This window comes from Ambystoma mexicanum, chromosome 9, assembly GCF_040938575.1.
Source record: "Ambystoma mexicanum isolate Mex_15411 chromosome 9, UKY_AmexF1_1, whole genome shotgun sequence".
Classification (NCBI taxonomy): domain Eukaryota; kingdom Metazoa; phylum Chordata; class Amphibia; order Caudata; family Ambystomatidae; genus Ambystoma; species Ambystoma mexicanum.
This window is the reverse complement of record NC_090931.1, coordinates 231,116,137-231,132,943: the sequence shown is the minus strand read 5'-3', so window position 1 is coordinate 231,132,943 and position 16,807 is coordinate 231,116,137. Positions and strand designations below refer to the sequence as shown.

General features: G+C 48.3%; 1 protein-coding gene across 2 annotated transcripts in view; it reads right to left on the bottom strand.

The window, feature by feature from the left end:
* The window catches only part of LOC138487898 (NXPE family member 4-like), a 937,091-nt gene that overhangs the window by 414,395 nt on the left and 505,889 nt on the right, over nucleotides 1-16,807 (bottom strand). The window contains exon 3 of one of the 2 annotated variants that reach the window (XM_069614522.1): nucleotides 832-931. The exons of the other annotated variant lie outside the window; for it this stretch is intronic. Coding sequence (XP_069470623.1) covers nucleotides 832-931 — 100 coding nt within the window. The remainder of the gene's footprint in view (nucleotides 1-831; nucleotides 932-16,807) is intronic. 2 annotated transcript variants of the gene reach the window in all.

Genomic DNA, 16,807 nt, shown 5'->3' with positions numbered 1-16,807 from the left:
TTTTATGTGATAAACATACTGCTTATGAAAAATATTTGTGATAGTTTTATTGAAGATATAGTTTCTATGTATTTATGTATACGATTGTCCCACCCGTTTTTTCGGTCTATAGTCACCTTTGCTAAATTTTATGTTTCTATAGGGATGGCGACTGACAGCAAGCAATCCGGGATCTGAGTTAGGATGCAGATGGAATTTCAAAGAAGTACTGAGCACAACCGCGCAGGGTCAAAGAAAGAGGAGGAATAGAAAGAGGACAAGAGGTTTTATTTCAGGACTTGGTTTTTGATTGGTTATTTGAACCACATGGTCAGTTTGAAGACCAATGGAGATGGACTACAAAACTCTAAAACTTCATGGTTATTGTAGTTTTTATTAGTTTTGTGTTGTTATTCATATTTGTTTTTTCTTTGCTGCTGAACAGTAAAGTTGTGGGGAAAGCATAATCATTTTTGCCTCTGTGTCTTTAATAGAATTATGACTTTCAGTAATGAATGTGTTGAAAATCTGAATTAGTAGTTTCTAGTAAAAACATCTGTGTTTTATTTTGTACCAGAATGACACACATTTTCCATACCAAAACAATTAATGTATACACATTCATGAGCAGAAATGTGTGCAATCATAACAACACATATCTATAAAAGACACAATTGCCTGGTATTTTCATGTCAAAAATTCATTGGCTCCAGGAAAGATCTGGAAAAAACATTATGCCCTTTTCTGAATGTGCTAACATTTTAGAATTAACTATATACTCTACAAACACTTAAATATAAAGGTAACAAAAGATAGTGTATTTTGATGATGAAAACACGTTTTGGCTCATACCTCTGAAGAGTGCAGATAAAGCAGGACTATGAATGATGTGATGACCAGCAATATCAGTATTTCCTTTTTCAACAGCATCCCATAAAGGGCATTGGCAGCTCTGTTGGAGAAATAACAGTGAGTGTCCATTCAAACATAGTTAACATGCCTTTGTTTTAGACAGAAAGTCATCATCTTTATACTGATCATTTTGGACTGGGTTTGAGATGTGATAAGCAAATGTTTAAGTTCTTAAATATACAAACCTGGGTACCTGATTTGGGGATGCCACTTTGAATTTACTGCAATCAGATTCTGAGTGGCAAGTTTTCAGTTTTGGGATATTTTCTTTGTTTGCTTTAGACTTCTTAGGATTCCTTATCCCCAAAAAATGTTGAACGTGATCAGGCCAAATGCAACATTTTCCAGCATACATTTTCAAAAAAGTTACACAAAATGTCCAAGTGGAAGATTCACAAAGATGTTACTGACTTACACTTGACCTAAATCTAGAGATGGCTACTATTCAAAGAGAAGTTACTATGAGTAACTCTGACTTACACTTGACCTAAATATAGAGATAGCTATTAGATTCTAAGATAAGTTAATATGGGTAACTCTGGCATACATGTGACCTAAATCTAGGGTTGGCTGCTCGATTCAAAGAGAACTTAATATCAATAGGACTTGCACATGATCTAAATTCTCCATCCAGGAGTGCCGGTGAGTGTTTGCTCCCCATCCAGGCCCCTCTGCCTCCTCCGTAGCGTCCCGGCTTCCCACCCCGCACCCGCTTCCTGATTGCCTTCCCTCCCGCCTCCCGACCCGCCCACCGCCATCGCGATTGGCCCCCTGACCGTGTTAGCAAAGGCCTAGTGGCCTGCAGCTCCCCCGAACTCCATTCTCCATCCAGGAGTGCCGGTGAGTGTTTGCTCCCCATCCAGGCCCCTCTGCCTCCTCCGTAGCGTCCCGGCTTCCCACCCCGCACCCGCTTCCTGATTGCCTTCCCTCCCGCCTCCCGACCCGCCCACCGCCATCGCGATTGGCCCCCTGACCGTGTTAGCAAAGGCCTTGTGGCCTGCAGCTCCCCCGAACTCCATTCTCCATCCAGGAGTGCCGGTGAGTGTTTGCCCCCCATCCAGGCCCCTCTGCCTCCTCCGTAGCGTCCCAGCTTCCCACCCCGCACCCGCTTCCTGATTGACTTCCCGCCCGCCTCCCGACCCGCCCACCGCCATCGCGATTGGCCCCCTGACCGTGTTAGCAAAGGCCTTGTGGCCTGCAGCTCCCCCGAACTCCATTCTCCATCCAGGAGTGCCGGTGAGTGTTTGCTCCCCATCCAGGCCCCTCTGCCTCCTCCGTAGCGTCCCGGCTTCCCACCCCGCACCCGCTTCCTGATTGCCTTCCCTCCCGCCTCCCGACCCGCCCACCGCCATCGCGATTGGCCCCCTGACCGTGTTAGCAAAGGCCTAGTGGCCTGCAGCTCCCCCGAACTCCATTCTCCATCCAGGAGTGCCGGTGAGTGTTTGCTCCCCATCCAGGCCCCTCTGCCTCCTCCGTAGCGTCCCGGCTTCCCACCCCGCACCCGCTTCCTGATTGCCTTCCCTCCCGCCTCCCGACCCGCCCACTGCCATCGCGATTGGCCCCCTGACCGTGTTAGCAAAGGCCTTGTGGCCTGCAGCTCCCCCGAACTCCATTCTCCATCCAGGAGTGCCGGTGAGTGTTTGCTCCCCATCCAGGCCCCTCTGCCTCCTCCGTAGCGTCCCGGCTTCCCACCCCGCACCCGCTTCCTGATTGCCTTCCCTCCCGCCTCCCGACCCGCCCACCGCCATCGCGATTGGCCCCCTGACCGTGTTAGCAAAGGCCTAGTGGCCTGCAGCTCCCCCGAACTCCATTCTCCATCCAGGAGTGCCGGTGAGTGTTTGCCCCCCATCCAGGCCCCTCTGCCTCCTCCGTAGCGTCCCGGCTTCCCACCCCGCACCCGCTTCCTGATTGCCTTCCCTCCTGCCTCCCGACCCGCCCACCGCCATCGCGATTGGCCCCCTGACCGTGTTAGCAAAGGCCTAGTGGCCTGCAGCTCCCCCGAACTCCATTCTCCATCCAGGAGTGCCGGTGAGTGTTTGCTCCCCATCCAGGCCCCTCTTCCTCCTCCGTAGCGTCCCGGCTTCCCACCCCGCACCCGCTTCCTGATTGCCTTCCCTCCCGCCTCCCGACCCGCCCACCGCCATCGCGATTGGCCCCCTGACCGTGTTAGCAAAGGCCCAGTGGCCTGCAGCTCCCCCGAACTCCATTCTCCATCCAGGAGTGCCGGTGAGTGTTTGCTCCCCATCCAGGCCCCTCTGCCTCCTCCGTAGCGTCCCGGCTTCCCACCCCGCACCCGCTTCCTGATTGCCTTCCCTCCCGCCTCCCGACCCGCCCACCGCCATCGCGATTGGCCCCCTGACCGTGTTAGCAAAGGCCTAGTGGCCTGCAGCTCCCCCGAACTCCATTCTCCATCCAGGAGTGCCGGTGAGTGTTTGCTCCCCATCCAGGCCCCTCTGACTCCTCCGTAGCATCCCGGCTTCCCACCCCGCACCCGCTTCCTGATTGCCTTCCCTCCCGCCTCCCGACCCGCCCACCGCCATCGCGATTGGCCCCCTGACCGTGTTAGCAAAGGCCTAGTGGCCTGCAGCTCCCCCAAACTCCATTCTCCATCCAGGAGGGCCGGTGAGTGTTTGCCCCCCATCCAGGCCCCTCTGCCTCCTCCGTAGCGTCCCGGCTTCCCACCCCGCACCCGCTTCCTGATTGCCTTCCCTCCCGCCTCCCAACCCGCCCACCGCCATCGCGATTGGCCCCCTGACCGTGTTAGCAAAGGCCTAGTGGCCTGCAGCTCCCCCGAACTCCATTCTCCATCCAGGAGTGCCGGTGAGTGTTTGCTCCCCATCCAGGCCCCTCTGCCTCCTCCGTAGCGTCCCGGCTTCCCACCCCGCACCCGCTTCCTGATTGCCTTCCCTCCCACCTCCCGACCCGCCCACCGCCATCGCGATTGGCCCCCTGACCGTGTTAGCAAAGGCCTAGTGGCCTGCAGCTCCCCCGAACTCCATTCTCCATCCAGGAGTGCCGGTGAGTGTTTGCTCCCCATCCAGGCCCCTCTGCCTCCTCCGTAGCGTCCCGGCTTCCCACCCCGCACCCGCTTCCTGATTGCCTTCCCTCCCGCCTCCCGACCCGCCCACCGCCATCGCGATTGGCCCCCTGACCGTGTTAGCAAAGGCCTAGTGGCCTGCAGCTCCCCCGAACTCCATTCTCCATCCAGGAGTGCCGGTGAGTGTTTGCTCCCCATCCAGGCCCCTCTGCCTCCTCCGTAGCGTCCCGGCTTCCCACCCCGCACCCGCTTCCTGATTGCCTTCCCTCCCGCCTCCCGACCCGCCCACCGCCATCGCGATTGGCCCCCTGACCGTGTTAGCAAAGGCCTAGTGGCCTGCAGCTCCCCCGAACTCCATTCTCCATCCAGGAGTGCCGGTGAGTGTTTGCCCCCCATCCAGGCCCCTCTGCCTCCTCCGTAGCGTCCCGGCTTCCCACCCCGCACCCGCTTCCTGATTGCCTTCCCTCCCGCCTCCCGACCCGCCCACCGCCATCGCGATTGGCCCCCTGACCGTGTTAGCAAAGGCCTTGTGGCCTGCAGCTCCCCCGAACTCCATTCTCCATCCAGGAGTGCCGGTGAGTGTTTGCTCCCCATCCAGGCCCCTCTGCCTCCTCCGTAGCGTCCCGGCTTCCCACCCCGCACCCGCTTCCTGATTGCCTTCCCTCCCGCCTCCCGACCCGCCCACCGCCATCGCGATTGGCCCCCTGACCGTGTTAGCAAAGGCCTAGTGGCCTGCAGCTCCCCCGAACTCCATTCTCCATCCAGGAGTGCCGGTGAGTGTTTGCTCCCCATCCAGGCCCCTCTGCCTCCTCCGTAGCGTCCCGGCTTCCCACCCCGCACCCGCTTCCTGATTGCCTTCCCTCCCGCCTTCCGACCCGCCCACCGCCATCGTGATTGGTCACTTTGCCAAGTTACCCAGGCCATTACTGGCCCTCACAGGGCAGCCCTCTGCCCGTGCAGCCCCATCGGCTAAGGACCAGAGGCAAAGGACGGCTTTTTTTTAGAGACGGCTCCAGGTCGTATCTGCAGGTATCCGCAGGAGAAGCAAGAAGCCAACAATAAGTAAGTGTGGCAGGGGCAGGGACAGAAGCAATTACTTCTCGCCATACCACCCTACCACTCATCCTGGTTTGCAAACCCTCCCTACTGTGATATGTCCATGTCGAATCACCACCTCACATCATCTTGAGTGGGTAACCGCATTTAGAAAGTGTGCCTATTAGCATTTTGGTAACCTTTAGAAAGTGTGCCTAATAGCATTTGGGTGGACAATTGCATTTAGAAAGTGTGCCTAATAGCATTTGGGTGGACAATTGCATTCAGAAAGTGTGCCTAATAGCATCTTGATTAGACAATTGCATTTAGAAAGTGTGCCTAATAGCATTTGGGTGGATAACAGCATTTAGAAAGTGTGCCTAATAGCATTTGGGTGGATAACTGCATTTAGAAAGTGTGCCTAATAGCATTTGGGTGGATAACTGCATTTAGAAAGTGTGCCTAATAGCATTTGGGTGGATAACTGCATTTAGAAAGTGTGCCTATTAGCATTTTGGGTCCATAACTGCATTCAGAAAGTGTGCCTAATAGCATCTTGATTAGACAATTGCATTTAGAAATTGTGCCTAATAGCATTTGGGTGGATAACTGCATTTAGAAAGTGTGCCTAATAGCATTTGGGTGGATAACTGCATTTAGAAAGTGTGCATAATAGCATTTGGGTGGATAACAACATTTAGAAAGTGTGCCTAATAGCATTTGGGTGGATAACTGCATTTAGAAAGTGTGCCTATTAGTATTTTGGGTCCATAACCGCATTCATAAAGTGTGCCTAATAGCATCTTGATTAGACAATTGCATTTAGAAAGTGTGCCTAATAGCATTTTGGGTGGGTAACCCCTTTTTTTTTAAAGTGTGCCTAATAGCATCTTGATTAGACAATTGCATTTAGAAAGTGTGCCTAATAGCATTTGGGTGGATAACTGCATTTAGAAAGTGTGCCTAATAGCATTTGGGTGGATAACAGCATTTAGAAAGTGTGCCTAATAGCATTTGGGTGGATAACTGCATTTAGAAAGTGTGCCTATTAGCATTTTGGGTCCATAACCGCATTCATAAAGTGTGCCTAATAGCATCTTGATTAGACAATTGCATTTAGAAAGTGTGCCTAATAGCATTTTGGGTGGGTAACTCCTTTTTTTTGAAAGTGTGCCTAATAGCATCTTGATTAGACAATTGCATTTAGAAAGTGTGCCTAATAGCATTTTGGGTGGGTAACCGCTTTTTTGAAAGTGTGCCTAATAGCATTTTGGGTGGGTAACCGCATTCAGAAAGTGTGCCTAATAGCATCTTGATTAGACAATTGCCTTTAGAAAGTGTGCCTAATAGCATTTTGGGTGGGTAACCCCTTTTTTTTTAAAGTGTGCCTAATAGCATCTTGATTAGACAATTGCATTTAGAAAGTGTGCCTAATAGCATTTTGGGTGGGTAACCGCTTTTTTGAAAGTGTGCCTAATAGCATTTTGGGTGGGTAACCGAATTCAGAAAGTGTGCCTAATAGCATCTTGATTAGACAATTGCCTTTAGAAAGTGTGCCTAATAGCATTTTGGGTCCATAATTGCATTCAGAAAGTGTGCCTAATAGCATTTTGGGTGGATAACCGCATTTAGATTGTGTGCCTAATAGCATATTTGTAGGAAAACTGATTTTGTAAAGTGTGCTTAATAGCATAGTTGTGGAGAAACTGAATTTAGAAAATGTGCCCAATAGCTTATTTGTAGGAAAATTGAATTTGTAAAGTGTGCCTAATAGCATAGTTGTGGAGAATCTCAATTTAGAAAGTGTGCCTAATAGCATATTTGTGGAGAATCTCAATTTAGAAAGTGTGCCTAATAGCATATTTGTGGGAAAACTGACTTTTTGGGAAAATTGAATTTGCATAGTGTGCTGAACAGCATAGTTGTGAAGAAATTGAATTTAGAAAGTGTGCCGAATAGCATAGTTGCGAGAAATTGCATTTAGGAAGTGTGCCGAATAGCATAGTTGTGAGAAATTGCATTTAGGAAGTGTGCCTAATAGCATATTTGTGGGAAAACTGATTTTGTAAAGTGGGATCAATAGCATAGTTGTGCAAAGTCGCATTTAGAAGTGTGCCCAATACCCTCCGTGTACAAAGTCGATTCTTGAAGTGTCAAAGCTACATCTAGAAGTGTGCCCAATTTCCTCCCTGTCCAAAGTTTAACCAGCACCATCTCTGTACAAAGTCTAATCTAAAAACTAAACCTACCCAGTAGCACCTCCTAGCTTAATCATGAGCACTCCCATACCACAAAGGTCCACCGGATCCGACCAATGGGCACCACTAGCCCCTTCCACCCAACCCCACCTCTTGTCACCACCTCCAACCTTCCAACCCTCCACCCCATCTCACTCCCTTCCCCTCACCAAACACCAAGCCAGAGGCGCACGATGGCGTGCCACCCACCCCAAGACCACCACTCCTACGAACCACCCCGATCAGCCTACCATAATCACACACCCTCCTCACACAACCCTGCCAAATACACCCAGCCCGGCAACCATCCAACCATCATCCCCCCCAGCTACACCCACCTCCATCCGACCACAACCACACGCCTTCCTTTCCCTAAAAACTGCACGCCTAGCCCTAGCAAGAACAGAAGCCTCATGCCTCTCGCCCTCCGACCCCCCTACCCTCACGCACTCACCACTCACAACAAAGACACGAAAAAGGAAACGTACCTGGTCCCCCTCAATTTCCCACCACTCATCCCCTCTCCTGTCTCGATCCACCACCCTAGCCCCCCTTTCTGCACCCTCACCCTACGCCTCACCCAGCTTGAAACCCCTCTTCCTCGATTTCTCACCACCCGCTGCTGAAACTCTTTACCCAACACACCCCACCTTAAAATCCCCTAGACCAAACCGCAACAGACCAACCCATATACTCACCCACTCCAGCTCAATACCAAACACTTCCTCCGCCCGCCCACTCTTCCCATCATCCATCAACCACTGCACCCCTCTGGCAGCCCTCTCTCCACCCTCCCCCCCGCTCTCACCCATCTCGGCAACTCCCACATCGACCTCTCCTACCGAAGTGAAGTGCATACTATTCAACGCCCGATCCGTAGCAAAAAACAGACACAGCATCTATGACCTCCTCGCTTCTGACAAACCTGACCTGGTTTTCATTACCGAAACCTGGCTCTCTGACGACTTCGCTCCTATAGCCAACGAAGCGTTCCCCCCAGACTACTCCCTCATCCCTCTGAACCGTCCCTCTAGAGGAGGTGGAATAGCATTCGCATTTAAAACTCACCTCCACGCCTCAATCATCGACAACAAACCAGCCATCCCTTCCTGCGAATCACTCCTAGTTAAACTATCGCTCTCCCCCTCACTCTCCCACAGCTTCCTATTAATTTACAGACCCCCTGGCTACGACAGACAATTCTCAAACAACCTCTGCGACTCTACTTCTGCACTCCAACTAAACCATCCCAACCTCACCCTTCTGGGAGATTTCAACATATGGTTCGACATCCCAGCCAACCCTATGACACACTCTCTTGTTGACGGCCTAGACGCAATCAACCTCCATCCCCACATAAACGGCCCAACCCACCATAAAGGACACACTCTAGATGCCATCTTCACCTCCCACAACCAGATTCACCTAAATCCCCCAATCCCTATCATCTGGTCCGACCACTCCATCGTTTCATTCACTATACGCTCTCCCACTCCAACACCTGTACCCGAACCAGAAACACTGACTATACGCAAATCCTGGAAGAAACTAATAATCCTTCCTGACCTAGCCAACGCACTCCTCCAGTCTCCCCCGCCTACCTACCTATCCAATAATCAACTAAACCCTGATGCCTTTGACTCTTGGCTCAACACCCCTCTAACTCGACTCACACCAACCTGCAAACCATCAGCCCGCTGTGGCCATTTTCCTAGATGGTTCACCCCTGAGCTGAAAACCAGTAAACAACTATACAAATACCTCGAACGTAAATGGCGGAAAGACAAAACTCCCCTGAACAGATCCAACTTAGCCCGGCATCTCCGCCAATACAAGGCTGAAATCCGAAAAGCAAAAAAAGCCCATTACAACTTCCGAATTCTAAACTGCAAAAACCCCAGCAAAGAACTCCACAAAATCATCTCCGAATTCACCAAACCATCATGCACCGCCTCCACACCGACACCCTCTCAATCGCTGTGCGACTCACTCTCTCTCCACTTTTACACCACAGCCCTCGAAAGAACAAGCAACCTAACAAACAAACTTGCTCTCTTATATCCCCCAACCAACCCACCGTCCACACCAGTCACCCAACCGCCAACGACCTCCAGCCAACCAACATTTGACTCCTTTAGTCCCATATCAGCAGACCAATTTCGCAAACTCCTTTCCGCCCGAAAACCATCCGGCTCCCCGCTTGATCCATGCCCGGCATCAACCCTTAAAGAAATATTTGCATCTACCTGCGCAGGAGAACACGCAAGAACCATCATAAATGACTCACTCACATCAGGAATCTTTCCAGGCGCATTCAAAACTGTTCATGTCAAACCCCTATTAAAAAAACCATCCCTCAATCCTCTCGACCCCAAAAACTACCGCCCCATCTCAAACACAAGATTCCTTGCAAAACTCATCGACCGATCTGCCTACGCCCAACTAAATGCCTTTGTCGAATCCAACAATCTTCTTGATCCCGCCCAATCCGGTTTCAGAGCCCGACACGGAACCAAAACCACCCTAACCTCTATCTGGGATGACCTTAAAAACACGGCAGACGCCGCAGGATGCGCTGCATTAATCCTCCTCGACCTATCAGCCGCCTTCGACACAATCAACCACTCAATCCTCCTAGACCGCCTCCACTCCCTAGGAATTTGTGGAACCGCTCTAAAATGGATAGCTTCTTTCCTCAAAGATAGGCACCAAATAACGATACTCTCCACCTACTCCTCACAAACGCGACCAGTCGACACTGGAGTTCCACAAGGAGCGTGCCTATCGGCACTCCTATTCAATCTCTACTTGATCACCCTCCCACCAATAATTCGCTCACACAACATCCTGTGCTACAACTATGCCGACGACACCCAACTAATTCTAAAATTCCTGAACTCAAAACCCTACTGCCGATCAGAGCTCACTTCCTGCCTCCTCGACATAGAGCTCTGGATGACCAAAAACCACCTTCTGCTAAACCCTTCCAAAACAGAAATCCTGGTATGTGGCAACTCTGAACTTCTTCCACACCCACTACCCTGGCCATCAACCATGGGCAAGTCTCCAACCCCCTCTAAATCTGTAAAAAACCTTGGATGCACTCTTGACTCTGACCTAACACTCTCGTGCCAAGTCAACAATGTCTCAAAGTCCTGCCATTACCACCTTAAAACTCTCAGGCGCATCTTTCCATACCTCTCCTTTCCCAACAGACTCTCCGCAGTCCAAGCAATTGTCATATCAAGACTAGACTACGCCAACCCACTCTACCTTGGAATCCACACCTACCAGCTGAATAAACTACAAAGAGCTCAAAACGCAGCAGCCAAACTACTACTTGCACTCGGACCAAGGGACCACATCTCCCCTGCTCTCAAAACTCTTACTGGCTTCCAGTAGCCCGAAGGGTGTCTTTCAAAACCCTATGCATTTCTCACCGAGCGCTGCATAAAACCGGACCTCAATATCTTCAAGATAAGTTAAAACCCTATCACCCACCACGCACTCTAAGATCTAGCTCGGCCGCCCTCCTGGTCGTACCTAAAACAAACTCAGTCAAGTTAGGTGGGTCATCATTCTCAGCCTTGGCCCCCAAGCTGTGGAACACGCTGCCACCCCACAAATGCCTAACAGAGGATCTAATATCCTTCCGCAAACTATTGAAAACTTGGCTCTTCCCCTAAAACCAACCCTGTGCTAAAACTAACTCAAACTGAATAACACCACTGCAATATTACCAGCCCAACAAACTACTAGATCTTGAACTGCAATATGACAAATAATAGTATAACATCAATATCCAAGCGAGAAATCGACAACCAATAACCACCAATGTAAACTAAAGAATAACGTGAATAGGTCATAACAGCGAAATATCAACAAGATGAGTAAAGCAAATGTATAAAACCAATGAATGTTTAGAGCGGACAAACGCATAAACGGGAACGTTGCGTGGAGGCGATGAAGGCATAAACCAGACGATTGAATAGGACAGAGAAACGTCTAGACCAAATGACTGAACTGATGTACCAAACGGATGATTGTATAGAGCGAAAGAATGTATAAGCACTGAGGGAGGTATAAACCCGCATGAGCACAAGGGACTGATAAATATGTAGAGCAGATGAAAATATTGAATGGATGAGTGTATTGAGCAGGCGAGCGTATAGAGCGTACGAATATATTGAGCGAATGAGTGTATAAGAACGGATGAACCTATAAGGGCGAACAAGCGCATAGAGCGGACCAACGTATTGAGCAAATGAGTGCGCTGAGCGCATGTGCGCACAGAGCAAATGAGTGCGCTGAGCGACTGAGTGCGCGAAGCGGTTAAGCGCATGGAGCGGATGGATGCGCGGAACAGATGGGTGCCCTGAGGGAATGTGTGCGTGGAGCCGACGTGTACCGACGGGTGTGTCGTGCGGACGGGTATATGGAGCGGACGGATATGTGGAGCAGACGAGTGCGTAGAGAGAGTGTGTGGAGCGCACGAATGCGTCGAGATGACGTATGTACGTATAGCTGTCGTATGAGTGTGGAGCGGACGTACATTGTAAAACGGAATTATGTGTGTAGAGCGGACGTGGGTGTGTGCAGTGCGGACGTGAGTATGTATAGAGCGGACGTAGGTATGCGAGCAGAACAGATGTATGTGTGTCTGTAAAGCGGACGTGTGTTGTGTGTTGTGTAGAGCGGACGTGTGTGTGTGTAGAGCGGACGTGTGTGTGTGTAGAGCGGATGTGTGTGTGTGTAGAGCAGATGTGTGTGTGCGTTGAGCAGACTTATGTGTGTGGGTGTAGAGCGGACGTGGATGTGTGTAAAGCGGACATAGATGTCTGTAGAGCGTGACGTATGTGTATGTAGAACGGACATGGATGTGTATGTAGCACGGACGTGTGTGCGTGTGTAGAGAAGACGTGTGTGCATGTGTGGAGCAGACGTCTATGTATAGAGCGGACGTGTATGCACGTGTAGAACGAACGTGTGTACAGGTGTAGAGCGAACTTACGTGTGTACAGAACGGACGTGTGTGTGTTTAGAATGGATGTGTGCGTGTGTATAGAGCGGACGTGTGCGTGTAGAGCGGACATGCAGGCGTAGAGCGCACATGGATGTGTGTCTGTAGATCGGACGTGTGTGTATGTATGTGTCTGGAGCAGACGTATGTATGTGTAGTACAGACGTGTGCATGTGTGGAGCAGACGTATGTGTGTATATAGAGCAGATGTATAGATGTAGGTGTAGAGCGGACATGGGTGTGTGTAAAGCGAACCGGAGTGTGTGTAAAGTGAACAGGAGTGTGTAGTGCGGACGTATGTATATGTAGAACGGACGTGTATGTGTAAGTAGCGCAGACGAGTGTGCGTGTGTAGAGCAGACATGTCTGTATGTGTAGAGCAAACATGTGTATGTATAGAGCGGACATCTGTGTGTATAGAGCGGACGTGTGAGTGTGTATAGAGCGGACGTGTATGTGTAGAACAGACGTATGTGTGTGTAGAGCGGACGCGCGTATATGTGTTTGTGTATAGAGCTGACGTGGAACAGACATGCACGCGTGTGTGTGTAGAGCAGACGTGTGTGTGTGTATGTAGAGCAGGCACCTGTGTATAGATCAGAAGTATGTGTGCGCAGACCAGACGAAGTACCAGCTAGTAGAGCCGGTGATTCCTTAGTGCAGTTGAATGCATGATCGAACGAACGCATGAGCGACGAATTAGGAAGTATGTAGATATAATCCGATCTCATACGCATCATATCACATCACCACGCTTACTCTCTTCTTTTACACCATCACCCAACTAGAACACAGCGATACTATGACACCATTCGGTATAGCTGTTCTCATACCAACATCTTCCTCATACTACACATCACTCTAACTAAACACTGCTGGTTACACCCTCCAGCCGGCGTTCTCCTCAGGCCTAACGCAGCCTCAATCGATCTGGATAATCCGGCCAGAACGAACACATACTCTTCAACCCTCAACCACCACACCTAATGCTAAGAAGCTGCCTCCACATGAATGCTACACCTGCAGCACACATATACGGTGCGCACACGCATCTTTGACGCCTTTATACTCTCTCTACTGACTTGAACTTCGGTTCCCGAGGGCGTTCAACCTACCAGCGCCTTGAGACTATACCAATGGTACATAAGGCGCTATATAAATGCAAAGTAACATAACATAACATAACATAAATCTAGAGATGGCTATTATATTTAAAGAAATGTTACTATGAATTACTCTGACTTACACATGACCTAAATTGAGGGAGGGTTATTCGAATCAAAGAGAAGTTACTTTACATAACTCTGACGTAGACTCTACCTAAATATTGAGAGGGCTTTAGATTAAAAGAGAATTTACTATGGGTAACTCTGATTTACACTTGATCTAAGTCTACAGATTGCTACTGGATTCGAAGACAAGTTACTATGGGTAATTCTAATTTACATTTGACCTCAATGTAGGGAGGGCTATTAGATTCAAAGAGAAGCTACTGTGAGTAACTCTGACACAGTCTAACATATTTGACAATCAAAGAGCCATCTTCAGATTTAGGTCAAGGGTAAATCGGAGTAACCTCTTAGTACACAGGATTTACTGTCAGTTCTAAATGGGAAAATATGAGATGTTCCTTTAATTCATTGGCCAGGTATACCATAGTACACAGCAGCATTTCTCAATATAGGCAAAATAGGCAAGTTCCAATCAGAAACCCCAAACCGACCCTATAGAAAGACTGGACTCAAAGTAGGTAAACATTTGCCACATGCAAATACCCCTTCTGGAAAACAATAGCAGAACGCCAATTGAAATTACTCTAGTTTTAAATATTGTGCCAGGAAGTAATTGTACCAGTTTAAATACTGTACCAAGTGTGAGGAGTTAAAAATTAAAGTTGGACTCAAGTTTGCGATATTGTGGGTTAAAGACTTATATTTAAATGAAAAGGGGTTGGGAAAACGCCTCTCTGAGCCTGTTCTAAGAGGAATTTCCATCCCTAAACCAAAACTAAGAACATGTCTGTGTCAGGATGTCAAAACGCTACTGTTCTGTGTTCAAAGTTCTCTTTTGACCCTCACACAATAAACTTAACACTAAGGTGAAGGGGAAATGTCTTTAACCATGGATGTTTGGAAAAAGTGTTGATAAAGAAAGAATAAATGTCTCCAACACAAATGTTCTTCAAGAACAACAATCCTTGTTCCAGAGGGTGGTACCCTTCACCTGGATTCTTCTTGGTTCTTGAGAATTTCACAAATAACAGTTCTCTGGGACTCTCTTGACCAACGGTGACCTTTATAAAAGAACTTGGCTGATTTTGTAGCTTTGACTCTTACAATATTCTTGATATACTTTCTACCAATATGATTCTTTTCTCCTGCTTAGCACTATCCTTTATCTAGTCCTGACATTACTCCTCAAGACTTCTTTGGATCTTATATACTTCTGGTTGTGGCCTGGTATACTCTCATGTGAGGTCCTCCTGCTTTCACATTCTTGAATTTGCCTTACATACTCTCCTGACAGGGCTTCTGTTTTCACACACTGGAATTGCCTGGTATACTCTCCTGCCTGGACTTCAGTACTCATAGAAATAAATGTAATTGCCTGGCATCATTTTCTGCCAGAGCTTCTGTTGTGACACGCTTGGAATTGCCTGGTATACTGTCCTGCCAGGGCTTCTGTTCTCTTCAAGAATGTCTTGCTGACTGTGTGTCATTTTGATAATCATCTTACTCGGGTTTTCTATTTGTTTGCATTGCACCCATTCATATATTATTAAGTGTTTTGTTTGTGACTTCTCTCCATTTTCGAGCAACAGAAATATGGATATATCTATGTCACTGATAATTTCTTGCGCTTTTTTCCTCCAGGCCATTGGAAAAACATCTGTTGAGTTTAATAGGTCATTTGCAACAGTATTCAATAAACCAGTGCTATTCGAAGCCATTGCAAATTTCTGGTAAAGTGAGCAGATTTTCCACTTGTAGAAGGCGTATAAGGACAACAGGCCCAACTCATGCTTGAGTATGCATATGGGTTCGGATAGTGGTAAATTCAAAATCCGCTTCCAGTAGCACCCATCAATGGTTGCCCAATAGTCATACGATTTAATTGTGAATGCTTCTGTGCCATACGTGATAACAGGAATACATTTTTGTTTATAATATGTAATGATGGGAATCAATTAAAACTTACAGTATTTGGCTTTAATTAAGCGAGCTTGAGACACAGCCATTAATACCTTTTTGTTTCAGATGAAAATCATTAGCATTGGGACTCATTTGGTGGGTTATGAATGTACCTAGGTAGATATACAATGGAACTGAATGCAGAGTCATCGACTGCAGTGGCCACTGATGAACTTCGGCCCGCTGTTTGGGAGTACCAAATTGAATCACTTTAGTTTTCACAATATTAATTGTTATACAGTTGCTCCTAGAGTAAACGTCTAGGGCATTCAATAACGCTCGTAGGCCATTGGGGGTCTTGGAAAATAATACCATATCATCCGCATATAGTAGATGTTTAATTTGCAAACCATTAATTTTTGGTGAGTCTGTTACAACAGATTCGAATTGAAAACCTATATCCGAGATAAAAAAAATTAACATTGTGGATGCTAACAGACACCCCTGCTTTAGCCCTGGTGCAGTATTGTAGTATTGTACCTATCTATTTGCACTGGGTGCACACAGTGCTGCTAGTAGAATACAGCTATGTCATATGGAATGTGATGGGACCTGAGGGTTCCAAGAACTACAGTTGGTAACACAGGATGGGAGAACCTTACTGAAAGGATGTCATCTGTTTAGCTCCCTGCCCCTTTCTATATAACTAGCCCTGTAACTCTGTAACTTATAAATAAACTCACTCCTTTTATATATACTGGTCTCCTGTGCCTTACCTGAATCCAGATGTCTTCTTACCATCCCCGATACTACAAATGGCGACGAGGATGGGATTAACAGGCGGCTGCTGGTTCCAGTTGGACTGATATATGTTTGCCTGTTGATCCCAAGATAAAAGGACCCACTGATGGAAATTCTGATGACTCCTGGCATCATAAAAATGCTTTTGGCAGAGCTCCATGATGAGCCCAGCAGTGGCACATCTCAGCGCCTGCTTCCAGTGAAATGACTTCATACATCAGCCTACACAAGGTATAAGTCCTGCTATTTTTGCATCTATATGGCAGGCAGCCGGTACGCAATCAATTGAGGAGCATCCATATCGATTAAGGTACTGTGCGGCATGCCTGGGGAGTTGCAGCAGCGGTTAATTAAGGGCTAGGATGCCCATTGCGCTGCCGAGTTACAGGGCTCGGGGGCTGCAATCTGGTATAAGCCCTGCATGATGACCTGCAGGCAGCCAGAAGACGGCGTGCCGTTTGGCACATATTATGATGGCTGTGAGAAGTGCTCCCAATGCAAGGTACTGTTAATAATCAATACGAGCGCCGTGTTTGGCAATTCTTAAGGGCTGCGTTAAAAAGGGTGCTTTGATTATGAGTCTAGTGAGAAGGTGATGCTTCACGCCACTCTCGTCTTCCTTGTGAGCAGATTTGGGCGTATTTCACGCTAATCA